This window comes from Fundulus heteroclitus, chromosome 20 (genome assembly GCF_011125445.2).
Source record: "Fundulus heteroclitus isolate FHET01 chromosome 20, MU-UCD_Fhet_4.1, whole genome shotgun sequence".
NCBI classification, from domain to species: Eukaryota; Metazoa; Chordata; class Actinopteri; order Cyprinodontiformes; family Fundulidae; genus Fundulus; species Fundulus heteroclitus.
In genome coordinates this window covers 21,828,465-21,843,078 of record NC_046380.1, presented here as the reverse complement: position 1 = coordinate 21,843,078, position 14,614 = coordinate 21,828,465, and the positions used below count along the sequence as shown (strand labels likewise).

At 40.2% G+C, this 14,614-nt stretch overlaps 2 protein-coding genes across 3 annotated transcripts; one reads left to right on the top strand and one right to left on the bottom strand.

Annotated features, from left to right (window-relative positions):
* Window positions 1-1,846: 1,846 nt before the first annotated feature.
* LOC105927193 (WD repeat-containing protein 82) lies at window positions 1,847-7,636 on the bottom strand. Its single transcript, XM_012863838.3, has 9 exons — window positions 7,076-7,636; window positions 6,882-6,982; window positions 6,726-6,792; window positions 5,621-5,720; window positions 5,351-5,467; window positions 5,104-5,259; window positions 4,932-5,001; window positions 2,306-2,448; window positions 1,847-2,181 (listed from the first exon to the last, which is right to left on the bottom strand). The coding sequence occupies exons 1-9, from the start codon at window positions 7,234-7,236 to the stop codon at window positions 2,149-2,151; spliced, it is 948 nt and encodes a 315-aa protein (XP_012719292.1). The 5' UTR covers window positions 7,237-7,636; the 3' UTR covers window positions 1,847-2,148.
* Window positions 7,637-8,763: 1,127 nt separating this feature from the next.
* On the top strand, window positions 8,764-14,457 carry LOC105927159 (mitochondrial RNA pseudouridine synthase rpusd4). 2 transcript variants are annotated; one of them, XM_012863797.3, is made up of 6 exons: window positions 8,764-9,238; window positions 9,985-10,192; window positions 10,271-10,364; window positions 11,713-11,863; window positions 11,960-12,057; window positions 13,971-14,457. In XM_012863797.3, the coding sequence occupies exons 1-6, from the start codon at window positions 8,839-8,841 to the stop codon at window positions 14,172-14,174; spliced, it is 1,155 nt and encodes a 384-aa protein (XP_012719251.2). In that variant the 5' UTR covers window positions 8,764-8,838; the 3' UTR covers window positions 14,175-14,457. The 2 variants fall into 2 exon arrangements, with proteins under 2 accessions (XP_012719251.2, XP_036007120.1); XM_036151227.1 differs by lacking the exon at window positions 13,971-14,457 and adding an exon at window positions 12,143-12,953.
* Window positions 14,458-14,614: the final 157 nt, after the last annotated feature.

Genomic DNA, 14,614 nt, shown 5'->3' with positions numbered 1-14,614 from the left:
GCCAGATAAGACTAAAACGTAACTTTTTTTTTTTTTTTTTGGCCTACATGCAAAATGCCACGGCTGGGCAGAAAAACAACCACCTGAGCAAACAATGGTGACCTTGAAAATGAATGGATAAACATACAGGGTGGAGACTGCGATTTAATTTCGGACCGGGGCGGAGGTTGGCTTTCCAGCAGAACAATGACCCTAAACCTACTCCAATGGTAGGATCGAGATCAAGGCTTGTTTGTGGGACCGTGTGGATTGGACCTAAATCTGAGAAGAGTGAGCTTCTTACTAAATCTGAGAAACTTTGGCAAGAGTTGTTTTGAGTAGAAAAATAAGAGGGGGAAAAACTTAAGACAGATCCAAACAGACTTCCAGCTACACTGCAAAAACGCAACTAAAAATAAGCTAAAATTTCTTAAAATTAGTGTATCTGTCCTTGAATTGAGCAGGTAAATAAGACTACCTGCCTATGGAATAAGATTTTTGCACTTAAAATAGGAACAACTCATCTCCATCATCTTATTTCAAGTGCAGGATGTCTAATTATCTTATTTTAGGGGTCAAAATACTTGTTCCATTGGCAGATAATATCATTTACCTGCTCAAATCAAGGAGAAAAACCCAAATTTGAAGAACATTTTACTTATTTTTAGATCGGTTTTTGCAGTGTATGAATGCATATGCACGCCACACCACTAAGATTTTCATTTTTATTTTAATTGAGAACCAAAAAAAAAAAACCAACAATTTTACTTCCCTTTCTCTATTATGCAGTACGTTCTCTGTGTCTTTTACCTTTGAAGTTTGTGGTTTTAATACATGAAAAGGTGAAAAAGTTCAAGGAGAAACAATAACTCTTTAACCCACTGTACCACATGAAGAACCACGTCAACGTTTATGCAAGAGGAGCGCCGACAAGGTTGCAAAACATCTGCATAAACAGCTCCAACACCATCACAGAGAACACATAAATAAGCCCGGAGAGAGAAAGAACGCTGTGGGAGGGTATTAAAAGTGCAAATAATATTTGACTGAATTGGTAACGAGTTAAACTGTCGCGCCTGATTTCTTTTATTTGTCCTTCCACACATGGTTTGATCGAACACACACACACACACAAGCATGCACACACGGGTGTCGGTGAGAGACAGAGAAGTGTGTGCCTGTGAGGTTACCTGTGATGGGATCATCCATTATTCACTCTGTGGTGAGTACACTACCCAAGCATGCGTGCATTATTCAGCATGGCTCCCACCCCTCTCCTCCACTTCAGGAAGACACTGTTGTCGGAGCACAGGTGCGTGGCCACATAAAGACACCTCATTGTCTGTGATGATCAGGCTTCCTTCAGTTTTTCCCTTCTCCTTAACTCCAAACTAAATAACAGTTTGCGGCCCTTTTTTTTAAATTAAAACACAAAAACTCACTGACTATATGGCAGATATATAAGTAATGTTCAAAAACGATTTCACATATACTGAGCATTTCTTCACCTAAACAAACATGGGCTACAGTTTAAAAATTACTTAAGTGAAATATTATACCAGCAAATCTTATGCATTGGAATAAAAGTGAATGAATAAAGCTGGACAATGTCCTTAAATACTCAAGCTTTGTGATTAAGCATCAAATATTAAGTTATAAAAGGTTAAAAAATTACCCAACAATAATCCAGTGTCCTAACTTTGCATTTTAGTGCTTTTCGTATAATTTTGTTTGTGCTTTTTGTTCATTTTGTTTCCCTTTTTTGAGTTTATGAAATGTTTAATTGAAAAAGATACATGGATGATAAAATAAAAACGGCAAAATAGGAGGAAAAGTCAAGTTTCCCATTACAACAACACTTTGCTAATAACAATGCAAATAAAAACAGTTTATTGAACAAGAAGTGACAAAGACATGATATAAATGTTTATAAACTAAAAACACTTCTTAAAAACATTTTTTTTAAAAGTGGTGAAAGCTTTTTCAAGAGCTTCCTAATACTGACCCCTCAAAAAAAAACAACAACAACACACATTTAAGTGCAAAAACAAGAGCGCTTAAGAATACGCATGAACTTCTTGGGTGACACGTATGCAACTGTGCCAAAATAGAGTCCAACACATTAAGATATCCCTGGTCAGTGCTGGTTGGGAAGGTGTTGTGGTCCCTCTATGAGTCATCAATGCACGGCAGCCAAAAAGACTGAAAAAAAAAAAAAAAAGAACAAAAACATCAAAACAGTAAAGATCAACATGAAGAGCAACGCAAGAAGCACTTTGTCCAGCAGCGCCTCTCAGAGAGCGTCATGTAATGTGTTTGCTCTCACCGTGTTTGCGCAGGCGGTGGCAAACGTCATGTATCTGGGGTTGAACTGCAGAGCGTTGATAGGTCCTGGATGTTTGCCGTCCAGCACTGCCACCTTCATCCCACTTTCAGTGCTCCAAACGTGAACTCTTCCGTCCTCTGAACCTGCGCAAGACACACTCTGTGTACATGGTCAAACCTTCTAAACCTTTTGCACGTCTTGTTACGTTCACTGCAAAAGTGGAACTATAACTAAATAAAATTTTCTTGAAATGATTGTCCTTGATTTGAGCATGTAAATAAGCTTATCTGCCAATGGAATGAGTATTTTAACCCATAAAATAAAGATAATTAGATATGCTGCACTTGAAATAAGTTGTTGTTCCTATTTAAGTGTTAATCTTATTCCATTGGCAGATAGTTTTATTTACCTGCTGAAATTGAGGACAAATACACTCATTTCACGAAGATTTTACTTATTTTTAGTTAAATTTTTGCAGTGTTGCAACTGCACTGCAAAAAGGAACTAAAAGTAAGTCAAATTTTCTTGAAATTAGTGTATCTGTCCTTGATTTGAGCAGGTAAATAAGATGATCTGCCAATGGAATAAGATTTTTGCACTTAATATAGGAACAAGTCATCTCCGTCATCTTATTCCAAGTGAAGTGTATCTAATTATCTTATTTTAGGGGTCAAAATACTAATTCCACTGGCAGATCATCTTATTTACCTGCTCAAATCAAGGACAAATACCCTCATTTCAAGAACATTTTACTTACTTTTTGTTCTCTTTTTGCAGTGTGCAAACCTCAATGTATTTTGTCATGACGACCAAGCAACACCAGACAGGTCCAGGAAAAAAGGTTAGGTTAAAAAAAGAAGAAGCTTTAAACATCCCACAGAGGATTTTTAAATTCATCATCTGAAATGTGAACATTTATGGCTCAACTGCACAGTTTACTAGAACAGACTGGACAGCCAAGAGGCTGACAGGCCAACTATTCACTGCGCTCTTCTCCAATCTGTTATTTATGGAAGAGCGACATGCAGGAAGGTAATCACTGAAAGAAAGCTGAGGAACAAGATGCTCCGGTCAGGTGTAACCAAAAGGGAACATTTTGGTCTACTTATGAAACGCTTCATCTGGAGGAAAAACTAACACGGCACGTCGCCCTGAACACACCGTCATGCATATGGTGAAACACGGCGGTGGCATATCAGTGGGGTTGCTTTCCAATACCAGGGACAGGGAAGCTGGTCAGAGCTGATGGGAGGATGGAGGGAGCTAATTTAAAGGCAATTCTGGAAGAAAACCTTCACGAATAGCCAGGTTTGTGAAAAATCAATGGAAAACCACAAAGTCATTGTTTTGGAGAGAGTATGGCTGGAAGAACACAATAAGGTATTCTGCAACTCCAAAATATGGAGCTACCTGATGCTGCCGATCTCGTGGTGCCATGAAAGCAAATAATTTCCATATATTCTGGGGTTGTCCCTTAATAAAGTAATATGGGATCGAAATAGAAAGAGTAATTGAAGAGGTGATCAAAATTAAAATTCTGACTGGATTTGAAATTATGTATTTTGGGAATATTGATTCTTTAAATTTAAAAAGAGGGGAGGAAAACAAAATGTGGAGAATATGCTTCTGGCTGCTAAAAAAGCAATATCCAGAAGAGGGCGTAGTTCTCCTGTGTCTGCAGTGGAAGAATGGGTTGATCGCTTAAGTATTTACGTTAAGGAGAAAATAACTGCATCAATAATGCTGGAGGTTGATAAATCTAATGACATCTGGAAGGGTTGGTTACAATTTGTAAAAAACAACACAGACCTGACTTTGTTTGGAGCGTGTGGTCTGTTGGGAGGTTATTTTCTGGAGGCGTTGAGGTGGAGAATTGGTGAAAAAGCAAGACTGATATAAAGTATTTGTACATTACATGCTGGTTCGATACTAAATGTAGCGTGATTTATATTGTATTTTAAACTTTTTGTTATGTTTCGGTTTGTATTGTATAAATAGTCTTTGTTTCCTAACAAAAAATCTTAATGAACTTATGAATGTGCCTTCGCGGACTGTCAACCTGGACCAAAGTTTATCAGACGACAGTGTCTATGTGCGACTTGTAAGACTTACGCTGTGAAAAAGACAATAAAATACAAATTTAAAAAAAGAATAGCCAGGTTCAACTTCCACAGGACAACAAAGTCCAGACCTAAATCTGTGGCAAGCCTTAAAAAAATGGTGGTCACAGATTCCCTCTTTTAGACCGACTGTGGCTTGATGGGTTGAGTAGTCGACTTGCAATTGAAAGGTTGTGGGTTCGGTTCCAGCTTCCCCTTGTCACATGTCGATGTGCCCCTGGGCAAGGCGCTTAACCCCAAGTTGCCTACCGAGCTGCGTATCGATGTATAAATGTGTGTGCGTTAGTGAGTGCGATTGGGTGAATAGTGTACAGTTCTTTAAGTGGTCAGTATGACTGGAAAAGCGTTATGTAAGCTCAGTCCATTTACCATTTTCAAGGTTGTGATTGTAAAACGACAACATGAACACCATTTCAAGATGTGCAAAGCCCTGTATGGCACCCCCCCCCCCACCCCCCCTCGTCTGACAGGACCAGACCCACAAAAGAAAACCCTCTGTGTCTTACCGATCATGACAAACTGGGAGTCTGGGGTGAAGGAGGCTTCCAGGGAGACGCCTTTACTGTTGTTATAACCCTGAAATCAAGTGGAAAGCAGTGAGTCTCCAGGTACTAAACAGCCCTCCTTCTCAAGTCCAACCACGTGTCCTTTTAGCTCATCTGTGTTTCTGTGTCTTACTGTAAAGGTGTGCAGCACCGAGCCGCTGAAGGCATTCAGGATGCGAACAGCGCCTCCGTTGGTGCAAATGAGAATAAGCTTCCCGTCGTTACTGAACTTCAGTCCAGTCCAGTCGCAGACCCGATTTAATCGGACGTCAAAGCACGCAAAGGGACCCTGAGACAAACAGGAGGATCATAATTCGTCGCCGGTCATACGAGTAGCTGCTGTTTGAAGGTCCGTTCGCACATCTCTCTGTGGTTTGTACCTTGTCAAAAGCCCGAGTGTCGTACAGTTTGACGGCCTGTGATTCCACCCCCGCCGCAAAAACCAGGCCATCCGGGTCAAACGAACACACGGGTGTCCCCAGAGGGTCCGTCAGACCCTGAGACACAAATAAAAAGCAGAAGAAAACACAGATGAGACAAATGGATTTAAGAAAACGCCGTCGTCCTTCAATTTTCTTTGTTTTTATTAGTAAATATGGAGCTGGAACTAAACAGGCGGCGTTAGCTCACACAGCGCCACCAGCACTCACTTGACAGTTGGGAGCGCGCAGATCCCAGATGCGGATCGTCTTATCCAACGAGCTGGAGATGAACGTCTCATCCACCGGAGACATGGAGAGCGCAGTTACCCTGATTAGACAAATACAACTTACTTTATTTTTTAATTTTGTTATATAAGCCAACTACATGAGAGTCATGAAAGTGGAATATGTTTGTGAACTGTTAGTGACACGGGTATTTTAATGAGGATTCATGTGATACACAAAGACCAAAACTAACGCTGCTGCACATCAGCACACCAATCCCATGAGCAGTTATGGTGGTGGCAGTATCATGCTGTGGGACTGGGAGCTGGTCGGAGTTTGTTGGCGCTAAACGCAGGACATCATAGCTAAACATACAGCCAGCGCTACAATGGATATAGCTGCGTTGGAACGACCCAGTCCAAGTCCAGAGCAGGGGCGGATTTAGGAAATGTGGGGCCCTAGGCAAAGAAAGGGATGGGGCCCTCTGAATTGTGAAGACAACACATAACAGACCCATTATACAGATACAAAAATTTTAATAGAATAGATATACACTTTTTTTTCTCATTTTGTCCCTCTCTTATCCCTTTTCTTGTTGTTTTCCTCTATGTTTTCTTTTGTCCCTTTTTCTAGTAGACAAGTCACGATCTGCTTATCTGTTCTCCATTTTTATTTGAATGAAATATTAGCTGGAAGTAAATCTGCGCCCGTCTCCATTTCTTGGCAAGATCCTGTTCTTCACCTGGAGCGGTCCTCTCTGTACTATTGAGCAGCGCGCACGATCAGACAGCTGATTGGCCAGAGCTGGGTCATCTTCAGGAAGTACACTGTGCTGACTGCTTACCAGCAGAGTGGATGATGCTGAACTCTCTCAGTCTGGTGGAACAACATCATTCTCAAAGCCTGGCTGGATAATCAGCCCCCAGGAACTTGGGGGCCCTAGGCAACTGCCTAATTTCGCCTAATGGTAAATCCGCCCCTGGTCCAGAGCTAAATCCAATTAGAAATTAGAAGCTTGTGGTGTAAGTTGACAAAACGTTTAAAAACCCAGATGTGGTATGAGCACCTTGTCAGGGTATTGTATGTGAATGTTGCCTCTCTAACTCACCTTGCAGCGTGGCCGGGGAAATATCGGATGAACTTGTTGTCAGTGAGCGACAGATATCTGATCGTGTCTGTAAGACACAAAGAGCAAACACTGATCTCCACAGGGCACCACACACACATTTGGGTTGACACTTTTGATCGTGGCAGGTCTTTGTACCGTCGAGTTTGTTGGAGCTGAAGACCACATTCTGGGCTTCCCCGTGGGTGAAGCGGATGAGGTCCACTCCGTACTTCTTGCTGTACAGACTACTGACCGGCCTGTGGGGGGCAGAACACCACACGACAGTAGTAAACTCCGCATATTTACATGGTTATCGTTTTAAAAAAAAAAACAACGAACAGTCCACTTACTTCCCCTCCTGGATGTCAAATAAAAGAATGCAGTCGTCGTTGCTGCTCGAAACGAAATTTTCGCCATTGGAGCTGTAGTCCACACAATTAACTTTGTCTGAATTCAGTCGATAAGTCCTGGCAACTTTAAAGCTCCTCAACAGGCTGTCTGTGATCTTCATCCCTCCAGATGCTCATTAAAAACATAAACGTATACACGTCGTCCCTTTTTTTTCCCCCCTGGATGACTTAATTACGTTTTAAAATCCCTTCTGTTAAGAAAAACGTTGCATTGCATTTCCAATTAACGTTAAAAGACACGCAAGACTGCTTACGTTTTGGTTAACAACACTTTTAATACACGTATTCGTGCAAACACAAGCTTTGTAACGAGTATGCACTCGGGTTGGGTCTCGGGATCTGTTCGGCGCGGGCGGTGTTGTGTTGTCAACTTTAGCCTCGGGTTGTTGAACCAATCGGGCAGTGGCGGTGATTAAAACAAGCTCCACTAATGAAAACGGAAGCAAATAGCAAGGTTTTACCGGAAATGCTTTCAGCTTTTCAGTTTTCACATATTATTTTGAATTATCATCTTACCCAAGTTTCTTAATAAAAAAAACAGGCAATAGAGATAAAATAGTTGTAATAAAAATACTGTTTTTGTTTACAGAAACAGTACTTTGAATAAACAAATTAAAATGTGTTTTATAGATATTTCTATATATTTTTCATCAACTCTTAAACTAATGAACGTATTCCTTTATTCATTTACTGTTTGGCAACGACTTATTAAATATTTTTAAATAAAATAATACATATATAAATAGGAAACACTTTAATTTTAAAATGAAAATACAAAACTGACAAATGTTTTGCATTTACAAAAGTATCACTTAAACTCTATTTATGATGCTGATCACAATTACGTACCAATAATCATCCATAATGCTTCATGCCTACTTCTGTGAGAGAACAGATTTGATTAATGCACTTCATTGCTGAGCTTCCTCTTATCCACTACAGCTTTCAAATATGATTATTTTACACTATTTATAACACTATTTTGGTAATTTCTGCATGGGAATATGGAAAGATCTCACTTTGTCTTGACATAATAGCATCAGAAGAAATTGTAAATACAACTTGTTTCGCTTTGGGAACAAGAACAAACTAAACTTTGGTATTATTTAATTCCCGTGCTTGTGCTCTGATACAGTGAAAAACTGGAGGAAACGTCATGCTGTCCTGAAATTAGATTTTAAGTTGGAAAATGAGGACATAAGAGACATTTTAACTATTCCAGCTGCAAGTTTGAGAATCTTTGAGGCTACACATCTATCTAGGCTACAGTCTATTTGGCAAATCAGCTAATAACCTTGTATTTTATTTATCACATAACTTATTTGCTAAATCAGGTGGTATGGTATGGAAATGTGCGCAAAAGATTTAATGATATATATTCTTAAAGCGATAATAAATTTGTAATGTCAGACATTAGGCTTTATATTCCAAGCAGCCACATTGGATTCTGGGGTTCTGGCTTTCTTAAGATTACAGCTTCAGTTGACCTTGCTATTACGTTTTCTAGCATCACTTTCATCTTTTGAGCAAATCAATTTCTTGTTGTGCAGCTGTTTTTATTTCTAGTAGGGTGGTTGCTGCTGAACGCCTTTATTTTGAAAAACGTGTGACCCGGATGTGGTCCACAGCGTTTCCTGCAGAGCTGATTGGCTGGTTGAGTTCCCCTGGCTCATGTGTTGCAGCATCCTTCACCTCGACCCGAAATGAACTGCGGCAGAAGAGCAGCCGCTCTGGGCGACCACATGTTGTCCTCTCTGGTTAAATCCCGGACTCTCTGCCGCCGGATCCCGGAAACTGCGCCGTTCCTCAGCCGAAGTCAGCGCACCGCGGCGGCGGACTCTCCGGGCTCGGACGCCGCAGACAAACCCCGACTGAGAGCCATTGACCTGGCCCGACAGGTCCGACGGGAGAAGGCGAAGACTCGGACTCAGACGGAGCCTCCGCTGTCCGGCTTGCAGCAGAGAGTGACGGAGCTGAAGCGGTTCAGTGCGCAGCTGCAGAACGTTCACCCAAACGTGCTGGCGAAACAGCTGCACCGGAGCGTCCTGTACCAGGATAAAGATGTGGTGGTCATCAACAAACCCTACGGGGTCCCTGTCAGAGGTAAACAAGTACTGGACCCTTTCATCCCAAGGTCACTTAGAACGTTTTTTTTTTAGTACTTTCCAAGTTAGAGAGGATATTTACATCTTAATGGCCTGAACAAGCAGAAGACTTTTGCGTCATCTTTTTTTTTATATAAGTAAATCGGATGTAAATATTTTAAATACTAGGGCTGAAATAAAAGTCAACTAAGTTGGTAGTGGAATACTCGTTAACTGGAGTATAAAATCTCTAAAACATGTGATCAGCTGAAAGAACAACTTACTCACAGCTGTAATTGCACCAGAACTGTACAACAATATATAGAATTTGTGTTTAAGGTTGATAAACCTATAAATATGTTTCATTCAGAGGTCCTAAATTGTTATAGTTTAAGCTTCACCTGGTTCAAGTTCTGTATTGATGCCACAAATAAACAAGCGTTAAACACTTGTTTATCAAGGGTATTTTAACTTACTAAGAGTTTAACTCAGTAAATTACTAAATTAATGCAAAATAATAATTGATAACTAAAATAAACAATAGCTGCAGCCCTAGTAAATTCTAAGTTTTCCCAGTGGAAGAACACATATATTTACTCTGTGATTCTAAGATTATCCGTACAGTCTGGCATTTGTGTTTTAATACAAAAGGACAATAAGGGTTCATTGTTGAGCAGCAAAGGCCTGGGATGACATTTAAAATGTGTCTGAAACAAGATATGTTTCAGACAAAAAAATAAATAAAAAAACGTTTCTGTCTTCTAGAGGAGTCTGGAGTCACGTCCGTCACCTCTGTGCTTCCTGTTCTGGCTAAAATGCTGGACGGACTGAAGGTGAAGACGAACTCCGAGCTGCTGCCCTGTCTGGGTCTGGAGAAGGATTCAACAGGAGCTCTCCTGCTGGCCAGGAGCGAAGCAGCAGCGGAGCACCTCCTCGCCCTGAGCAGAAATAACCAGGTGGAGAGGAAATATTGGTAAGATGGCAGCTGCATGGTTTCATCTTAAATGAAGCTCCCATGTGGGTCTTTACCAGCTCGGCTGTTCTTCCTCAGGGTGATCACAGTTGGCGTTCCTGTTCCATCCGAAGGGTTGATTGATATCCCCATCATCGAAAGAGAAGTTAAAGGTCCTCAGCCACATTTCAAGGTGTTTCTTAGTTTCCTTTTTTTATTGACATATAATGGGACTGTAATGAAGGTTAACCAGAGCTGCATTTAAAAGCACAGTAAAAAGTAGGCTTCGTTTAATCTGGCTCTATTTAAGAAAAGAAAAAGAAAGGAAAAACTTCACCTAGCTATAACGAGTACCCTTAACTGCACACCTGAGAACTTTGTTTTTCGTCCGATGATGAAATGCAGATCGCTCACAAAATAAATAAAAAAACATGCATTTTTAAATATGTCATGCTGTTCAGTTTTGGTGCATGACGCTGGTAAATACAGGTTATTTTAAGCATATTTATCATATTTCTTATACTGAGTCATGGAAGTTTAAAAACAAACGTTTTGGAGAAAAACAGAATCAGATGAGAATTAAACTTTTATTCTGGCGCTATAGGACTGCTTAGACTATTTCTGGCCTCAGAACCACCAACTAAACACTAAATTCTACATTTATTCTGAGTCTGAGCACATCATGTTTGTTTAGGATTATGTTAGGGCTGGGCAATAAAGTGTTTAAATTTTTGTCAAAGCACTTATTGAGCTTCCATGTAGAGAATAACAGCAATGCTGAATATATGTTTAGGAAAATATATTGTCGAAATATTGTAAAGAAGAAACATTTTCTACCATATGACACACTTTAATTTACTCACTTACTGGTACTTTTTTTTTATAAGTTAGTTTGAAGTTGCACACGTGAAGTGAAGCCTGTTCTTACACTGCAAAAACAGAACTAAAAATAAGTAAAATTGTCTTGAAATGAGTGCATTTGGCCTTGATTTGAGCAGGTAAACGATGATCTTAGTATTTTTGATCCGTAAAATAAGATAATTAGATATACTCCTTGAAATAAGACGGCGATGACTATTTTAAGTGCAAAAATCTTATTTCATTGGACAAATGCTCATTTCAAGAAAGTTTCACTTATTTTTAGTTCTGTTTTTGCAGTGTAGCTCATTGTGTAAAACCAGTGGCAGCAAACATTTTGTTATATCTTCAGTTTACAGTGGCGGTGCCGGCATCTTGTTTGACAGCTTGTTTTCAGTTTCACTTTGAATTCAGGTCAACTTCCAGACAAAATGCTCGATATAAAAACGACTTTTTAAAATAATTTCTTTTTGTAAAGTAAAAAGGAGGGGGGGAAAAAAATCTATTAATCAGATTTGACATAATAAAATCGGAGATTTTATTTTTAAGTCGTATCACCCAGCTCTAGATTAAGTATATTATTACCAATTTATTCCAAATGACTAGACAGAAATATTGTAATACAGGAGAGGTAACCCTGCTGGTGTAAAAGTGTTATTTAGTTTTATCACGTTTCATTTCAGATGGCTCTGAGTCCGCTTTTCAAAATGAATGACGCCGGTGACGGCCTGACCAAGGTGAGGAGCCACCGGCAGGCCCAGTCCGCAGTCACTAAGTACAGAGTCCTGGACAGCAGCAACGGCTGCAGCCTCGTCGAGCTCCAGGCTTTCGCCGGTCAGACAACACGACTCCAGGAAACGTTACACACGTCCCTCCGAATCATTTTAGTTTCCTTCAAGGTTAACTTTTGCACTTTTCTTCCTTCCACAGGGGTGAAGCACCAGATGCGGGTCCACATGGCATACGCTCTGGCATGTCCCATCCTTGGAGATCACAAATATTCCCACTGGAGCAAACTGGCACCACAGGTAAAACATGTTTTTAATGTACTGCAGAGAACACAGGTGTGGGTAGTGGTCATTTTGTCCCTTTGCCGTTTATACCTGATTGAAGGAAGTCACTTCACACACGTTTCATACAAACCATGGGTTAACGCCAACCTGCTGAGGGGACGTTTAGTACCACATTGACAACCGACTATTTAAAGCTAAATTGCTATAATCTTGTCCTAATTACCGTACGGAGTTATGGATGTTTGATTGATTTCTACTGGCAGCGCAGGTAATTTTGGCCTAATAAGAGGACCTGATTTTTCTCACCAGTCAACAGGCATCAGACCCACAATCCTTTGAAATTAATGTAAAGTCTTCCTAAAAACAATATTATTTATTTAAATGTACTAATAAATTTGTAATGTGGTTATTTATCTAGGTAATTTATGAAAAAAAAAACTGATACCCAGTGGTTGCATGCAAAATTGTCTTTTTGGGTCCTAAATGGATGAAATGGTAAAACTTGGCAAAGGGGCAAACTGACCAAAATCATTCGACAAGTGAGAAATGTCACAACAATCGGGTTTGTAACAACATGAGACTGTAGTGAACACTTATTAGTCACTTATATATTAACAGCTATGCAGGAGTTTGTAATTTTGTCTTATGGTTGCAGAAAAAAACATTTTTATAGCTGCTGATACCCAACATTGATGCTTTTCATTCAGCTGTGTGCCTCACCGGAGACTTAAAATGAAGTTAAACAGCAGCTTCCTGTAGTTAAGGATTTTATTTTAATTTTTTTAAATTAGGATGTTACTTACAAGTAACATAAGCATACTTAGTTGACTGCTAAAGGAGTTGCCTTTCCCATCTTTTATTTTCATGAGCATGTAAATTAGAGTATCACCAAAAACTTAATGTAACTAATTTAAAAAAAAAAATGTAAGCGTATAGATTCATTAGAGCAATATTGGTTAATTCTGATGGGAATGGCTTATAGCTAATGGAAAATTTTAAGTATCTCCATGTTCAGTACAGTAGATGCTCTCTGCTGGTTGGGGCTCCTTTTCCCTTAATTACTGCATCAGTGCGGTGTGGCACGGAGGCCATCAGCCTGTGGTTCTGCTGAGCTGGTCAGCAGGCCCGGGTTACTTTGATAGTGGCCTTTGGGTCATCTTCTTCAACGATGCTCTATATATTCTCTATGAGGGATTCTCTATCAGCGTGCTGGCCCGTCTCTCAGTCACATCATGGTCAGTAAAGTAGATATTGGTGCTTTCGGTGCCAAGTCTTGCTGAAAGAGGAAATCTGCTTCTCCATAAGGCTGGTCTGTAGAAGGATCTGAAGTGCTTGAATATTTCATGCCAAACCACTTTGCTGGCATTAGACTTTACAAAACCCAGTGGACCAACGCCAGCAGATGGCGCGACACCAAGTACTCAGACCGGAAACTTAATTCATGACCTCATAACCCTAACCAGGGTAAGACACTTTATGTTGATTCTGGTCCAGGAGCGTCTCAGAGGTATATGACAGACGTTCAGGGCACGACTGTTGTAGCTCCATACTGACTCTACAGATTGTGAATCTCCTCCAAATTCTTGAGCTTTGGTTCACAATCCTATACGGTCATCCCTCTTTGAATCAACACCTTTTTTCCTTCCACTCAACTTTCCATTAATGTTTGGACACAGCATCCTGTGAACAGCCAGCTTCTTCAGCATTAATTAATCTTCTACGTTTTAAACTGTAAGCCGTAATCATCAAAATGAACAGAAATAGGTGCTGGAAACATTATGTATAGTGACTACATGCATGTTTCATTATTTGAATTATTGAAATTAACTTTGATATTCCATTTCCCTTTTAAATGCACCTGTAGGAATGTAATTAGTAAAATGCACACTACCTCACATTTTTGCAAATTGATCTCGTTCGCTCTACAGAAATTACCAGAACGCGTTCTGAAGAAGCTCGGACTGGAGCAGACCAAGAGCCGGCACCTTCCTCTCCATCTGCATGCGCGGCAGCTGGTGCTGCCGGGTCACAGCCGGGCTGACGTCAGCGTGTCCTGCCCGCTGCCCAAGTACTTCATAAAAACACTGAGCAGACTGCAGCTGACGTTCCCCGAGGACAAAAACGAGAAATAATCCCTCTTCTGCGTAGACAGCCGGCAAATAGTGAGGCTGCTGAATTAAGAGCAAATGACCATTTAAATTAAATGGGGACTTATATCAATATTAATCAGTTTGTGTTTATCAAGCAAAGGCTTCATGTAGGAAATGAATGTGCAGCCTTGTTTGTTACTGTATAGACGTATATTTTCCTAATGTTTAGAGTGCTAAACGATTTGAGTTTTAAGTGACTACTTTTGTGCCACACATTTTCTTTCTGTATTATTTGACAGGAGTCAGAATACAAAGTTATTTCCAACCGTTTCGCCTCTTTAATATCCTACTATACACACATACATGAAGGGCCCAAAGATGGGAAAACATCTTCCAGCTTTCCGATCGCTAGTTTTGCCTGAAGGGATGGGTGATTTAAAATCTACTGAATAACTACAAGAAAATATTGAATCCGGTTGAAA